A 15,669-nucleotide genomic window follows, 5' to 3' on the forward strand; every position below is an offset into this window, starting at 1 on the left:
TTCATTAGCTCCCAGCACCAACACAGCAGATCAGAGCCAGGGCTGAGGGCCAATAGGGCCCTGGGCAATGATTTTTTTTTCCTCTCTCTCTCTCTACCGGGGGTTGAACTCTGGGCCTTCAGTCTCTGTCCCTTTTTTATTTTTTACTTTGAGATAGGATCTCATTAAATCGCCCAGGTTGGGTTTGAACTTCCCATTCTACCTCATCCCAGAGTGCTGGGATTACAGCTGTATGCCATCATGCATGGCCAAGGAATGCCTTCCTCAGCGTTTTTTCAATGTGTTATACAAATTCTTATTTATATCAAATTTGGATATAAATAATTGTGGTAAGGTACATAATAGTTCAAGTGTAATTCACCTGTTATTACTTTTAAAAAAAGATAGTAACGTATGCGTAATACAATTTTAGGTATGTTGGAAAATTAGCCAGTTTTATTGAGACCGTATAATACACCTGGTACTGTATGTTGTAAATGTTTTACATAAATACTACAACCCTATGACACCACCATTAGTCTTTATTTTCCAGGTTTGAAAACTAGAATACATAGATGAGAGCAGTTCATTTCACACAAACTCTCCACTTGTATGGCTACAAATTAGAAAACACAGAGAACTTGTTCAAAAATTCATCCCTGTCTCCATTTTGATAGCAATTTCAGTATATACCAGGCATTAAATATTTCATTATAGCTGTCTTATGTTGTTTATATATATCCTTAAGAGCCAATAATGACATTAAGAACACATTCCACAACACTCAGTATAGAACTGAGCATTCCTTTTTTTTTTAATGCTTTCCAGAAATCTTGTAGGCAGCAGAATTAAACATATAATAAGTACAGTACTTGACTGGTGAGTAAGAATATCTGTGAAACAATTCAAAGTCTTCACATATCTGCATCTGAAGTAAATGTTTCACTTAATTTTCTAAGGAAGTAAAATACTTGTGTCTTAAAAAGAGATGGGAGAAACCCAATCAGGCAAAATTTGGGACATGGGTGAAGCCAGATGTTAGAATAGACAATAAATAATATTTCTAAATGATATATTAATATGTGTTTGATAGGATATAAATATAATTTAAAAAGAACTGTAGAATGACAAATTTTGCTTCAGTAGACCATATTTTTTTCTTCTCTTTTTTATTGGGGTGAAATGTACAGAATTTAAAGCATTTTGTACATTCATGATGTTATGCAACTGCAATTTCTAATTCCTCAACATTTTGTCACCCTCCAGAGCTGTTAAGAAGTCACTTCCTAATCCCTTCTCTTAATCCCCTTGCAAACACTGTGCTTTCTTGCTTTATGGATTTGCGTATTGTAGATATTTTATGTAAATGAGATTAATATGTGACCTTTTGTATCTAGCTTCTTTCATGTAGCATGTTTTGGAGATCTGTCCACGTCTTAGCATGTGTCTGTACTTCATTCCTTTTTATGGACTAATGTAATGTTTGTGTATGTAACATGCATACCAAATTTTGTTTCTCCATTTGTCAATGGATAGACACTTGGACTGTTTCAACTTTTGGCTACGTTAGGTGGATTGTGCAGCCAGGAACATTTGTATAAGCCATGAACATTTGTATAAAGTATTTGTTTCAGTATCTGTTTTAATTCTCTTGGATATACACCTACTGAGACCAAAAAGTAAAGGAACAAAGGGCAAAGGCCTGTGCAAAACTAAGTAAGTTTACTAAGAGCAGCATGAGACAGAGCTTCATGAGAAGGTAGAGCCACAGAAGACTTAAACTGGCAATGGGATGCCTGGCAAAGCAGCCACTGCATGTACTCTGCCCCTTTGCCCTCCATAGAGCTGTGTGTAAGCTTCTGGATCCTGATGCTTCCTTGGTATCCTCTTGCCCCTTTCCTCTAGTAAGGTCTTTTCTGTTCTTTCTACTAAATTACACATATACCCAGCTGTTCCCCAACACCTCCTGTTGCTTCAGTCTTCACCTCAGAAGAGGGGGAGGTTGCTGATTACATCTTTGGTGACCAACAGGGGTGCCATCCTCTCTACGGAGGGGTCAATATGGAGGAATGACCAGACCACATGCTCACACTCTTTCTCTGTTTTTTTTATAGACAGTGGATATGCTGCTGGGCAGTTTAAAAAGCTCACATATCAGACTGGAACTCTCAAAGCAGAGGACAGTTTCCCCAGCACCTCCTGGTTTATCTCCCACTGAAACCATTAGCCAGCCAGGGAGTTGGACTTCTTCTGGCAACAGATCTCCAGTTCTGTGGAACTGGCGAAAGCTGGAAAAGCAAATGTGGACCCTGATTTGGGCTACTCCTCAGTGGGTACTCAAAGGCCCCCAGTGGAAGCTGAGTCCCAACAGATAATCAGCAGAGAAATCTCCACTTATCTATAATCCCTACCTGCACTGTCCTCCATGAGATGAGAGGTAAATTTAGTGTTCTTCAGTTCTCCCCTTTCCCAGGGTGACCTGAGATTAACTCCATCAGAGTCCTCTCAAGCCTCCATTAAGAGTCAAGGTTTGGACTACAGGTATAGACTTTTCTCTCTCTACTGCTATGACAGACTCCCTCCCTCAGACGTGTCATGATAAATTTTCTGGGCCCAAACCAGGTTGCGATCCTAGACCACATTTCAAGCTCCTCTGGTCCCCAGTGTTCCTGATGTTTGGGGCCCCTGCCCTAATTTTCTCAGAGGGTAGGAAGTTAGCTTTGGAACTCGAATGACCACTCACTACCTTCCAGCTCAGGGGAAAATAAAAGAAAGGAAAACAAAAACAAAACAAAACAAAAAACCCCAAACTCTGCTCCTTCTTTAAACAAAAGCCATTTGCCACCACTATGCCTCTCTCTCTGGGAGGCCAATCTAAGGAATATCTTTATGAGGGTTTTCTGCCACTCCTGGTTGCCCTCAAACTATTCAATCCAAATCCATCGATCCATAAGGCCCTTAGCATACCTTCCCAGTAGACGTGTCGGCGCTGAGTGCGACTGAGGTCAATCTGCCCCACAGAATTGCTGGAGATTCAGTCTCTTTCCGTTGTGGGCAGAGAGAGATGGAGAAAAAGAGCAACAAGAGATATAAGGTGGTGCCCTTATCTTGTAACCTGTATTATAAGGAAACAAAACAAAACAAAAACCACTAAACCTCAGAAGCCATGGGATGTCTCCTGCTTGCAAAAGTTTACCATAATACATTTAAAATGGGATCAGCTAGCAAAAGTAGTTTACTGTAGTAACTCTAATGCAGGGAAACAACTGTCAGAGGAGCGACTTACTATAGCAGCTCCAGCAAAATTAAGATGAACATCAGCCTGGTCCTCTAAACAGTCCTTGCTTTCACAGTGTGAAGGGATTTTTCTCACTGTCTGTCTCTTTCTGATGTTATTATAAGATATCTCTGTGCTAATTGGTTTCCCCTGAGAAGTTGTGACTAGTCCTTTTATAGTTATAACCTATAACAGGTTATTACAGCTCAACTTGGCCAGTACGTCTAAGATTTAAAAGTAATCATGTGTTTCTTATTTGTTCATTTGAACTGATTAAGTTACCCAATACTGCTTTGTTAAAACTTTGTGTGCTCATATCAGTTTTATTTATTTATTTATTTTTTTGAGACAGGGTCTCACTACAGTTCAGACTTCCCTGGCACTCAATGTGTAGCCCAGGCTGGTCTCAAACTCACAGTGATCCTTCTGCCTCAGCCTCCCGAGTGCTGGGATTACAGATATGCGCAACCAGGCCCAGCTTTCTTTTCTTTTTTTTTGCTGGCTGTTTTGGGCTTCCCATAAAAAAAACAACTGGTTGTCTAGGTTTTGGGAAGTAGCCAAATTCACTTAAAACATTACAGAATGGGGGCTGAGGGGTTGGAAATTTACTTGACACTTACAAATAAAATCCTTGGATTTATAATATAAAGTTATAACCTAAAGGTAATATATGATCCAGATTAATGTATGTGTCTATATGTGAATTTTCAAATATATGTTCTACTTAGGTTGCTTATATAGAAACAGACACTCATGATGTTAGGCCAAGTGCTTTTTGGTTCACATAGCTTAATAGTGGACTAATTTATATGAGCTGGTGAAAATAATGCTGTTTTTAAAGTCGGTGATGTTTCCATTCAGGCTATTAGTCAATCAAAATAATATCAAAAATTGGTTTATAAATATAATGCCTATGTTTGTATACAGTAACTTGGGAGTGTGTGTGTGTATATATGTGTGTGTGTATAATGTATGTATACCTTTAAATGTGTTAACTGTTATGATTGGTTCTTATGAATCATCTAAACTAATTGTTAAGATTATTAAGTGGGGATCCCTTGGGCTTGGGAAAACTTGACCAACACTCTCCATTGTGGATCAAAGAATAGCTGCCTGAACAAATTTGTTCAGTTCTATCCACTGATGAGACCATTTCTTGGATTAATGATTAATGATATATAATATATTTAAGTTGGTTATAATTAAAAGTTGATGTTTTCTGTATCTGAAACAGTGAGGTTTTCTAAAGATATTAAGATGCTCTTGGTTAAACTTACAAAACTAGATTTAAAAACAAAGGTTGCATATTGTACTTAGTTTCTTGTGATTTTCATTGTTACTTTTGGTTACTAAAATTGAGTTTTAAAAGTAATGATATATAATATATTTAAGTTGGTTATAATTAAAAGTTGATGTTTTCTGTATCTGAAACAGTGAGGTTTTCTAAAGATATTAAGATGCTCTTGGTTAAACTTACAAAACTAGATTTAAAAACAAAGGTTGCATATTGTACTTAGTTTCTTGTGATTTTCATTGTTACTTTTGGTTACTAAAATTGAGTTTTAAAAGTTAAATAAAATGTTGGCTTATGAAATGTTTTCAGTAATTATTTTGTGATTGGTTAAATAAACAATTATCTCAGTTCATGACATAACATATTTAGTTGTATGTGTGTGTGTGTGTGTGTGTGTATATATATATATATGGTATGCTATAAGTCTAAGCCTCACAGTTAAGCTCATAAAGTTAAAACTACACGAGTTTAACACATATAAAGTAACTAATGGGTGTTCTCTTTTATAAAATATATATCCATTTCTTAAACACATAAAATGAACAAAATTTGATATCTCTGTTTGGTCCTTCCATTTAAAACGGATCTACATATATTGGCTTTGATTAAACAAATCTTTTGTTATTGTATAAATTAGACACACTAATATATTGTGCGGTAAGTCTACTTCTGGTCAGCAGCACTGTTTCCTAAATTTATAAGGCCTCTAAAGATGTTCCTTAATCCTTGTCAGGGAGGCTACACCCTATAGACCTGTTAAAGAAATCTAAATGCTGTCTTAAGTGTAAGAACTAAGTAAATATATTAAAAAAGATTCCATGTATAATTGTGATCCAAGTTATTGTTAGCTTCCCTCTATATTAAATATATTTGTGTTTCCCAAGTATTCAGGTCTTCATTCAAAGATTTTAAAAAATCTTATTTTACTTATGAATTCCTAAAGAAAGTTGTTTCTGGTTGTAAAACTTTTTATAATTGTTATATAATTGTATTCTAACAACATGTGACTTACAGTTGTTATGTGACATCTCCAGACTTTTAAAATCCTGAGTACCTTACATGTCTCACAGGTTGCTAGACATAAAGACCTTTAACATAAAGTTTTGAGTAGAAGTCCAGCTGTTGTGTACAACTCTTTTTTTGTCTCTTCCTAATCAGTCATAAAAATCAAAATGACTGTGTGCCAGGAACAAGGATGCTTGTTCTGGATAGAAGCGACAGATTTCTATATGACTCGCAAAGATACCTAAACCAGTCATGAAAAACAGTGAACCAGTCTCCCATGTAGTCAAGGAAGCTTGACCATGTGGTCAAGCAAGACTGAGACTCATCCTGGCAGATGACACTGGAAGATAAACTAAGAAGCTCTGCACATGGTTCTAAAAGTAAGCCCTGAGGAAACTGAACTTAATTTATAACATGAGGTTAATTTTAATTATCACAGGTCTCACTTTAACTTGGCTTAAACACAGCAGAGAAGTATAACCAACAAAACATATAAAGACTTGGTATCATAGCTGAGTTCACTGCTCACTTAGAGGTCATGAAATCTTTTTCTTTCTAAGAGTATTATAGTTCCAGCTCTTATATTTGTATTATTGATACAGTCTGATTAATTTTTTGTGTATGGTGTGAGGTAGAATGAACACCAGTAATAATAATAATAATAAAAAAGATTTGTCTTCTATGCTCTGACTCTCAATTTTTCACTTCTGACTCCAGGTATTTGTTTTCTCCCTACCATGTAATTTTTCAGTTCTTTGTAGACATCATTAGGGTGTCCTATAATTTGATTCAATTCTGATACCATCTGGAGTCAGTATGTACCCAACAGCTTATGAGCTCAATCTCATAGGAAATATTTATTGAGGGGAAAGATAAAGCTAAGAGGCAGGAGGGGACCTGAAGGAGAGTGGCTGAGGACCTCACTTCTCAGGGGAAGTTTTATAAAACATACCATGTGGGTACAACATGAGTTATAGCCATGGCTATAACCAATAAGATTTTAAGTACAGTCACTTAGGCAATATTGAGCCAATGGGAAAGCAAGTCATGTAGCAAGTGTACATGGAAGAACAACATTTCAGGAAGGATGAGTCCAAGGGTCTTGGTCACCCACAGAGGTGACTGATGTCTGTGTATACTTCATTAGACCACATATTAACCACTTACCTTATACCCGGTCATTTTGTCTTTATCTTGAGGCCTGGCTTCTGACACACGCACCTCCAGCCATAGTTGTCATGCGTTTGTATCATCATCCTGACTCTCTTGAGGGCCTCTCTCCGTCTGACTGCATATAGTATTTCTGCCTAGCTTAGCTGTCTATAATAGTCTGTCCCCAGGTCAACAGTTGCCACAGTAACATCCTGGAATGGCTGATGGAACTCAGTGAGACTCTAGAGTGTTCATCTATTTTTAAAAAATGATATATCTCAGGGATAGTGAGATGGGAGAGACGCATAAGGCAAAATGTGAAAGAGGAGAGAACTCTCTGGGTGACTCATCTCCCATGTACCTCCAAGTGTTGAGCAGTCTAGAGAGCTTTCCCAGTCTGTCCCTTTGGATTTTTATGAAGGGAGACTTCATTGAGAGGATATCATTGATCAAATCACTGGCTCCTGGATATCAACTCAACCTTTAGAAACCTTCTCTCCCCTGGAAGTCAGAAGGTGGAGTGGAAGTTTGGTTTCTCTGATCTTTTGGTTAGTTCTCTTGGGAACTAGCACTCATCCTGAGCTCTCAAATAAGACACCTCCTAAGCAAAAAAAAGAAAAAAAAAAAAGACACGTACCTCCTGTGAGATTATGAGGGTTTTCAGAGCTCTGTGCCGGCCACGAAACTGGAACAAAACCAAAGTATATATTTCTATATATCATCACAGTGGCACACAGAGGTTCAGCTTCCTCTTTTGTACATGCATATCCAGTTGTCCTACCACCAATTTGTGGAAGAAACTATTCTCTTCTTGTTGAATGGGCTCAGCACCCTTGTTGAAAATTAACCTACCACCCCAATTCTACTTCGTTTATCTACGTGTCTATCTTTATTCCAGTAGCATACTGTTTAGATCCTGATAGCTTTGTGCTAAATTTAAAATGGGAAACTGTAAGCCCTTTTCTTTTCTTTTTTTTTTTAATGCATTGTTTTACTTACTCAGGACTTTTGCAGTTCCACATTAATTTGATAATCTGCTTTTCCAGTCTTGCAAGAAATGAATTTTAGTAGGGCTCCGCGGTGGATCTGCTTTGAATAGTACTGACATCTTAATAATACTGCCCAGTGAATGAACACCGAAGTGCTTGTAGAGCAGCAATATCTTGTAGTTTTCAATGTAAAAGTCTTTCACTTTTTTGTTTATTCATGGGTATTTTATTTTATTTTTTGGCTACTATTGTAAATAGAATTGTATTCTCTTTGGGTTATAGAGAAATATTAATAATTTTTACAATTAATTTTATTGGTGCATTACGGATAGATGTAATGATTATTCATTTCAGGGAATTTGTAAATGTACATGATATATCTTGATTTTTCTTTTTTGAAAATCTTGATTCTTCTCATTCCCTTGCCTCCCTTCAACCCCTCTTCATTTATAAAAGCTTTATTTCCGATTTTTCCTTTTATTCTCTTTTCCTTTCTACCCCTTTCCCCTCCCCCTTCCTAGTTCCCCTGTCTCTATTTGAGCATTTTCTACTTCATAATATCTATCATACATTGTGGTCCTTATTCACACTTTCATTTTCTCACACCAGAGAAACAATATGATATTTGAATCGTGTGACTGATTTGTTTCACTTAAGAGTCTGGTCTGAAGGTCCATCTATTTACTTAGAAATGTCTCAAGTTTATACTTATTTATGGCAGAGTAGTACTCCATTTTATTAAAAAAAAACATCTATCCATGCATCGATTGATGAGCATTTGGGCTATTTCCAAGGGTTGGCTATTACAAACTGCTGGTTGTGCATATATTGCTGTTATGTTGCCTTTAATTCTTTTGGGAAGATACCAAGAATAGCTAGCTCAAATGGGATCTCTAGTTTTAGTTTTTTGAGGGATTTCCACTGTGGTTGCACCAGTCTGCACTCCCACTAACACTGTAAGGGTTCCTTTTCCCACAGCCCCACAAGCACTCACTTGTTATTGGTTGATTTCTTGATAATAGCCATTCTTTCTGGAGGTGGAATCTGTTATTTTAATTTGCATCTCTCAACTGACCAGTGATGTTGAGCATTTTTTCGTATATTTGGCATTTCTACTTCTTCATCTGAGAAGTGTCAGTTCATTTCAGATGTCCATTTTTGGATTGGGTCTTTAAATTTTGGGACATCTGACATTTTGAGTCCTTTACATATTCAAGATATTAATTTTTTGTCTGAGGATCAGCTGACAAAATTTTTTTCCCACTCTAGGTTGTCCCTTTCCTCTGTTGGTAGTTTCTTTTGCTGTGCAAAAGCTTTTTAGTGAGATTCCAGTTGTAGAAACAGTAATAATTTTTGTACATTCCACTGTATCATTTTAGGAATTATCCCACTTCATCCAGGTTATTTTAATTTATTGATGTACAGTTCTTTTTTCTTATGCAGTTGGTTTTAATATTTTACTTTCATTTCTGATTTCAGCTACTCATGTTGCTTCCAGGCTATGCACCACAGTGCTGCTCGCAGCCAACTGGGATCATAACTTCAGCACTAGTAATGAATTAAAGGAAGTTTAAGAGGGAAGACAATTTATTTGTGAGAAGGAAAAGTCAGAAGACCGAAAGCTACTCTAAGAAGTGGGCAGGAGGCTCTGGACCAGATACCCAAGGACCTTTGTCCTCAGCTTTTTTTTTTGGTCCGGTGTTAAAGACCTCCCTCCCAGATCACAACTTGTCACAACCTGATTGTTTCACTGGACTGTCTTTGATCCCAGGCCACAGGACCCTAACCTGGGTGTCAATGCTATGTGGGTATTCCTAGGTGGGCTTTGACTTTCTCTCCTTCCCACTCATCCTTGTCAGGGCATCTCTGGGATTCCTAGGGGGAGGTTATGAGGAGTCTTACGCACAAGGTCAGTCTTGGAGTTAGCGATTAAGGAGATATGTGTGAATACCATGACCCTAGCATGAGAATATATGCATAGGGCAGAGGTGTACTTTTTTATATACTAAATGAGAGTTTTCTTGTAAGTGGTTGCCCTTTGTTTCTTTTGCATTTTATTGCAGGGGCTGCTAATTTAGTGAAGGTACCTGGCTTCCTCCCGCTCTATCAGCTCTCCAGCTTATTCTCTTAATTGCTCTCTTTAGCAAAGTCTTAACTCTTTTTAGTCAGGCCTTGCCAGAAAGCTTAATGAGACCTTTATTTTACTCTTTCCCTGCCTATATCTCATTTTTCCCTACACTCATTTTTTTATTAGTCTGGCTACAGGTTTGTTAATTTTGTGGATCTTTTCAAAGAACCAATTGTGATATCCTAGATTCTCCATTGTTTTTCTAATCTCTTTTCTGTCTCCACTCTAATCTTAATTTCTTCTTTTAGCTTTGGGTTTAGTCTTTTTTCTGGTTCATTAAGGTTGATTTAAGATCTTTTTTTCAAAATTTAGTTCATTAACTGCTATCTGTATTATTCTTACAGACACTCGTAAACAAACAATTATAATCAGTATGTCAAGAGAGTTTTGGCTATGAGTATATATACAATATTTACAGTTTTTCTTTTTGTGGTAAAATATACATAAAATTTTCATTTAGTTTTAAATTTGTAATTCAGTGACATTAAGTACACTGAAAACTGTTGTACAACTATTGCCACTGTACATCTCAGAACTTCTGCATCATTCTGAACTAAAACATTGGATCCATTTAACAAAACTATGCATTAGGCTCTCCCCAATCTCTGGTAAGCAGTACTTTGGCTCTATGGCTTTTTTCCTAGGAAATTCCTATAGTTATATAATATTTGTTCTTTTGTATCTAACATATTTCATTCAGTGTTATGTTTTAAAGGTTTATCTACATGTATCAACATTGCATTTGCTTTTAAAACTTAGATTCTTTTGCATTGTATAGACTAGATTTTATACCTGTTATTGACATTTAGGTTATAGCCACATTTTGGCTACTGTGAATAATGCTGTTATGAACACTAGAGTACAGATATCTACTCCAATCTCTGCCTTCAGTTCTTATGGGTATCTTTCTATAAGTCAAACTGCTCAGCCATACAGTAAATTTGCTTTGTTTCATTTTTTGAGGAACTTGTATTATCTTTAATATCTGCTGTTAGTTTACATTTCCACTGGCAAAGGATTTGGTTTTCTTTACACCCTGGCTAACACTTGGCATTTTACTCTTTTGTTAACAGCCATTGTAATAGGTATGAAGTGATATTGACTTGATTTCGTTTGTTTCTTATAGGGTCTCACCTAGTTGTCCAGGATGGCCTTGACCACATAGTCTTCCTGCCTTAGCCTGCTGAGTAGCTGGGATTACAGATGCATTTTCCTTAATGATGAGTGGTGTTTAGACTCTTTTGATGTGCTTACTGGCTATCTGTGTTACATTTTTCTGTGATGTGTGTATCTTTTTAAGAGAACTGTCTATTCAAATCCTTTGCCCATTTATTAGGTTGTTTGATTTTTGGTTACTGAGTTGTAGGAGTTCTTCGTGCATATATATATACACACACCCTAGTCCCTTGTCAGGTAAATGATTTGCAAGTGTTTTCTCTCATTTTCTGGGTTCCTTTTACTACATCCCCTGATGCACAAAGGCTTTAAAGAAATCAATTTATCAATTTTTTTTCTTTATTGTCTATGATTCTGGTGTCATATGCAAGAAATCATTCCCAAATTTAAGGTAATAAAGATTTTTGTACTAAGTGAACTAAAAGGAAAAGGTAAAGAAACCATTGTAAATATTAAAAGCTAGATGAAGACTGGAATCAAAGCACAAATTGTGAAGGGAGGAAAGAAATATTCACAATAAAGGAAGTAGAAAAGTTTATTGTATGAGTTAGACCACAAAAAATCTTTAAGATAACATTAAAATATTATAACTATTTGAGTAGATTTGTCTTTTGAAGATTTCTCTGGTAGCTACTTTAGTTTGTATAGTTCAGCATAAATACTTTGTGAATATTTCAAAAGGCCAATAAAAGGGCATTTCATGATGTTTCACCATATAATAAATTTATATTACAAAATATATATTAATTGATGGATTGCACTTTTGAGTTTATACAATATTCCTGATCCTACATTTCTACTGTACACTATAAATATTCAGGAATATAAATATTCCTCTTTTGAGATGTTTGCCATAATGAATCAATGGCTAAGAATCTGTTTCATTCATACACACACACACACACACACACACACACACACACATATATATCAGATTGTATCTATACAAAATACAGAGTCCCTTTTAAAGAACCAACTTGAGATCACATTTTGTTGAAGTACTTACTAATATGCACTAAAATATTTATTTTCTTTGTAGCATTTACTTTTGAAAGATTAACCCTTTCACCCTCAGTATTTCCGTAAACCTATTTTGTAGCCGAAAAAGTTTCCATAAAGGGACCACCACCTATTGCTTACCCCCTCAGCTATTCCCTTAAAGTGAGGAGAATAGGGGTCAGAAAACTTTTTTGAGGCTTTGAAGGCCAAATAAGCATTGCTATATCTAATCAGCTTCGCTGTTGCAATGCAGATATAGGTTATACAGTAGTGTAAGTGTGGCCATATTTGACTCATGGTTGTTTTTGAATTTAGTGTACAAAAATGAAACTAGGTCATATAAAATATCTAGTAAGATAAATAAGAATTTATGGCATAAAATTATAAATTTAGTCTGTTAGCATAAACATTGAGCGCTGTCTGGAAAGCATTCTCTACTCTAAATATATGAAGACAGTTTCATTCTTTTCTTACCTGAGATATTTATTAAAACAGGGTAACCTGGAGTCCAGTACATGAAACAATCTCTGTGGATACACATTATAGAAAGAGGATATGAACCCAAGCTCCCAAATAATAACGACTCTTCGGTATAGACATGTCTCCGACACTGAATGTTAAAGGGCAATGAGTTCTCCCTGGCAGTGATTGCAGCAATTGAAAGTTATATTCTCATATCTAGTATATGGATGAAATCGCCCAATATTTTTCTTTGTAGCAAGTAATGTGGCTGTTGAAGACTCAGAAAACGGACTGTCAGCAGAGCTTTCAGTACAGGTAATTGGATCCAGAATGCGTAGAACCTAAGAAAAATGAGAGGTAATGTCAGATGCTTGCGGTATGAACCAGAAAAGCCTTTGGTTTCATTGATATGTAACTGTAAAGTTTCACCTCATAGGTATGGATAAATGATAATATTTGAATGAGGAACTTGAGAAGTTATTTCTCTTTTTTTTCATTTTTTTGTGGGGGAGGGATTGAGACAGGGTCTCACTATATAGTTCAGGCTGGCCTTGAACTCATGATCATCCTTCCGCAGTTTCTACACTGCTGGGATTACCAGCTTGTGCCACTGTGCCTTATTATTTTCTTCTCTTCTCTCTCTCTCTCTTTTTTTTTAAAGGTATGCTGTCACTATGTTGATCAGATGTTCTCTAACTCCTGGGCTCAAGCGATCCTCTTGTCTCAGCCTGCCAAATAGCTGGGACTATAGATGTGTACTATACACCTGGCTTGGACCTCTGTTTTTCAACTAGACATTTCTTGTTCAGTTTAGTTTTTGAGATCCTTCTATTTTTTCAAGTGAATGTGGTTAAGTGTTTGAGGACGAGCAAAGATGAAAGGCTTACCTCAAAGTTATTAATGAATTTGGAGGGGAAAAAGAAGAGTTTCTAAATATACATATTTACTACATGAGTAGTCTTCAAAGACAGAAACACTAGAATTCAGCAGAAGCAAATTGACCGAGGCACTATTATGGATAAAAAGACTTCTGAATTTGGACTGAAGATGATGGGGAAGGATTAAGTGGAGTGCCTCTCAGGCAGATCATGCCATACAAAATATGGAAAACAGGAAAAGGGGTGGACTTAATGAAGATAGGGGAAGAACACCAAAGGTAGGTTACTGCAATTATCCAAGAGAGGATGCACCTTGCAGAAATGGGGCGGAAAGGTTCAAGAGACACTACGGAGGAAGGGCTGTCAGTTTTGTTACATAAGAGAATGGGGAGAGATAAAGAATGGAGAGAACAAAGCGATCTAGACCAAGGCCTGAGAATTAAATAGAACGGTCAGAAAAAAGTTAGGGAGGTATAGGACTATACAATCCAAGGGAAGATAGTATTTTAAGAGAGAAGGAATGGTCAATTATTCCAAATGCTACTGGCAGTGAATGAGTATCCAGTGACATAATTTCCCAGCAAAGCAAATTACAGAGGAGGAGAAACAAGGTCTTGGATAAAGATGATGAATTTAGTTTTAGGTACTGACTCATTCAGTAAACAGCTGATCACCTGTGTGTAACATTATTATGCCAGACCCTGAGGAATGATAAAAAGACATTTCCTATCCCTTAGCAGCATACAGTTTGGAGGAAAGGAGAATCAAGCAATTGCAATTGAATGTGCTATAGGGTTATAGTATATATGTGAACAAAGGGCAGTGGCAGCTTAGAGAAGGCAAAGCTGCATCTGCCAGTGAGATGCAGGGAATGCTGCTTTACACAGGCTGTGCAGAGGCCAGGCAACAGAGAGGTGCTGAGAACGCAGTCCAGGGAGAAAGGCAGGTGTGTTTAGGGGTAGGAGCTACAACAGTCTCTGTGAAATAACAATAATGATATGGGGGCATTTTTGAAGTAACTCTGGCAACAGAGTAGAGGACTGAGTTAGAAACAACTAAGAAATGAGGCAGGGAATGTTGGTGAGGGGATTGTTGCTTTAGGCGAGGCTGGTGGTCTGAGCTTGGGAGAGGGAACAAATCAGGAGGAACTAATAAAATTTGTAAAGTCAAGAGGATTGGGGGATGAAGAAAATAAGAATGACAGCTACCATTTATTATGAAATTGCTATGTATTAGAAACTGGCATGGGCTTTGTAGGTATTTTTTCATCAAATCCTAAAAATATCATACACAGTAGGTATAGTTCACTAAGATAAGGAATATAGGAGATTTTTTTTTTGGGGGGAGATGGGTGTACAAATGTAATACCTAGGAGGAAAGAGGGTATTCTATTTTTAGCTGTGAGTAGAACTAATAGAAATGTGCAGCTAGATGTAAGTCTCTTGAACTCAGAAAAAAAGTATCTCAGGTGGAGAATTCACAGGCATAAAACCCAGGGCATAGGATAGTCCTTAGAGACTACAGAAAGTTTATTTTATTTTATTTTATTGGTATCATAAGAATATAGAAAGTACGTGATGTGAAGAAGGTCTCAAGAGCGGTCCCAGAAAGACGATGCCCCCTCCATCTCAAGTACTGAGAAAGAGTGGGCCCAGGAGTAGCGAAGATCTGGGAGAATACGCTGTTTCAGAAATGAAGGATGTCTAAAATGGTGGGAACAGGTTCCTAAGGAACATCAACTTCTAAAGGCAGAAAAAAAGTCTGTAATAAAGAGCTCCGAGAGTTAGCATGAAGGCCAGGAAATAGTAATGTTACAGATGAGAGTTCCAAGGAAGAAATACTTGATAAAGAAAAACATAACAGAATCATAAAGTAAATACTCTTGACCTTCATATGAGTGCTCTGTGAGAACAGTCAGGCTAGTAGTGTTCTTCACTTTGAAGTGGTGGTCAGAATTAAGGAATGGACGGTATGCAGCAAGAAGTATGTGTCCAAGGTAGCTGGCTGGGAAGGGAAGGTGATAAGGCCTCACCCAGGGAACTTATAATGGAGGGAATTTTATTTCTGTGTTTTAGATGGATGACATTTGGGCATGTTCTTAAACCAAAGGAGGGGAAAAAGCAGAGAAAGAATGGGCACAACAGGAATGGGGGTGGCAATGACGAGCTGGGATGTTAACTATGCTTTGGGGACTAAATGTCTGTAATGCTTCTTATCATAGATGCATGCTTCTAGATATCAAGGGAGACTGCAAGGACCTGTGCCATCTCATGAATTAGGAATGAAAATTCTCTACTGATTGTATGGTAGTAGTTTGATCGGTATCAGAA

At 37.0% G+C, this 15,669-nt stretch overlaps 1 protein-coding gene across 4 annotated transcripts in view; it reads right to left on the reverse strand.

Annotated features, from left to right (window-relative positions):
* Positions 1–2,574: 2,574 nt before the first annotated feature.
* Blzf1 (basic leucine zipper nuclear factor 1) overlaps positions 2,575–15,669 on the reverse strand; it is a 31,724-nt gene continuing 18,629 nt past the window's right edge. For 3 of the 4 annotated variants that reach the window (XM_010633979.2, XM_010633978.2, XM_010633977.1), the window contains exon 7: positions 11,520–12,802. In XM_010633979.2, the coding sequence (XP_010632281.1) occupies positions 12,617–12,802 (186 nt within the window). In that variant the 3' untranslated portion in view covers positions 11,520–12,616. Of the gene's footprint in view, positions 3,095–7,344; positions 7,393–11,519; positions 12,803–15,669 lie in introns of those variants that run through there. The other variant, XR_004517965.1, reaches the window with a different exon arrangement.

The sequence above is a fragment of the Fukomys damarensis genome, unplaced genomic scaffold (genome assembly GCF_012274545.1).
Source record: "Fukomys damarensis isolate Sample0158 unplaced genomic scaffold, DMR_v1.0_HiC HiC_scaffold_19, whole genome shotgun sequence".
Taxonomy (NCBI): domain Eukaryota; kingdom Metazoa; phylum Chordata; class Mammalia; order Rodentia; family Bathyergidae; genus Fukomys; species Fukomys damarensis.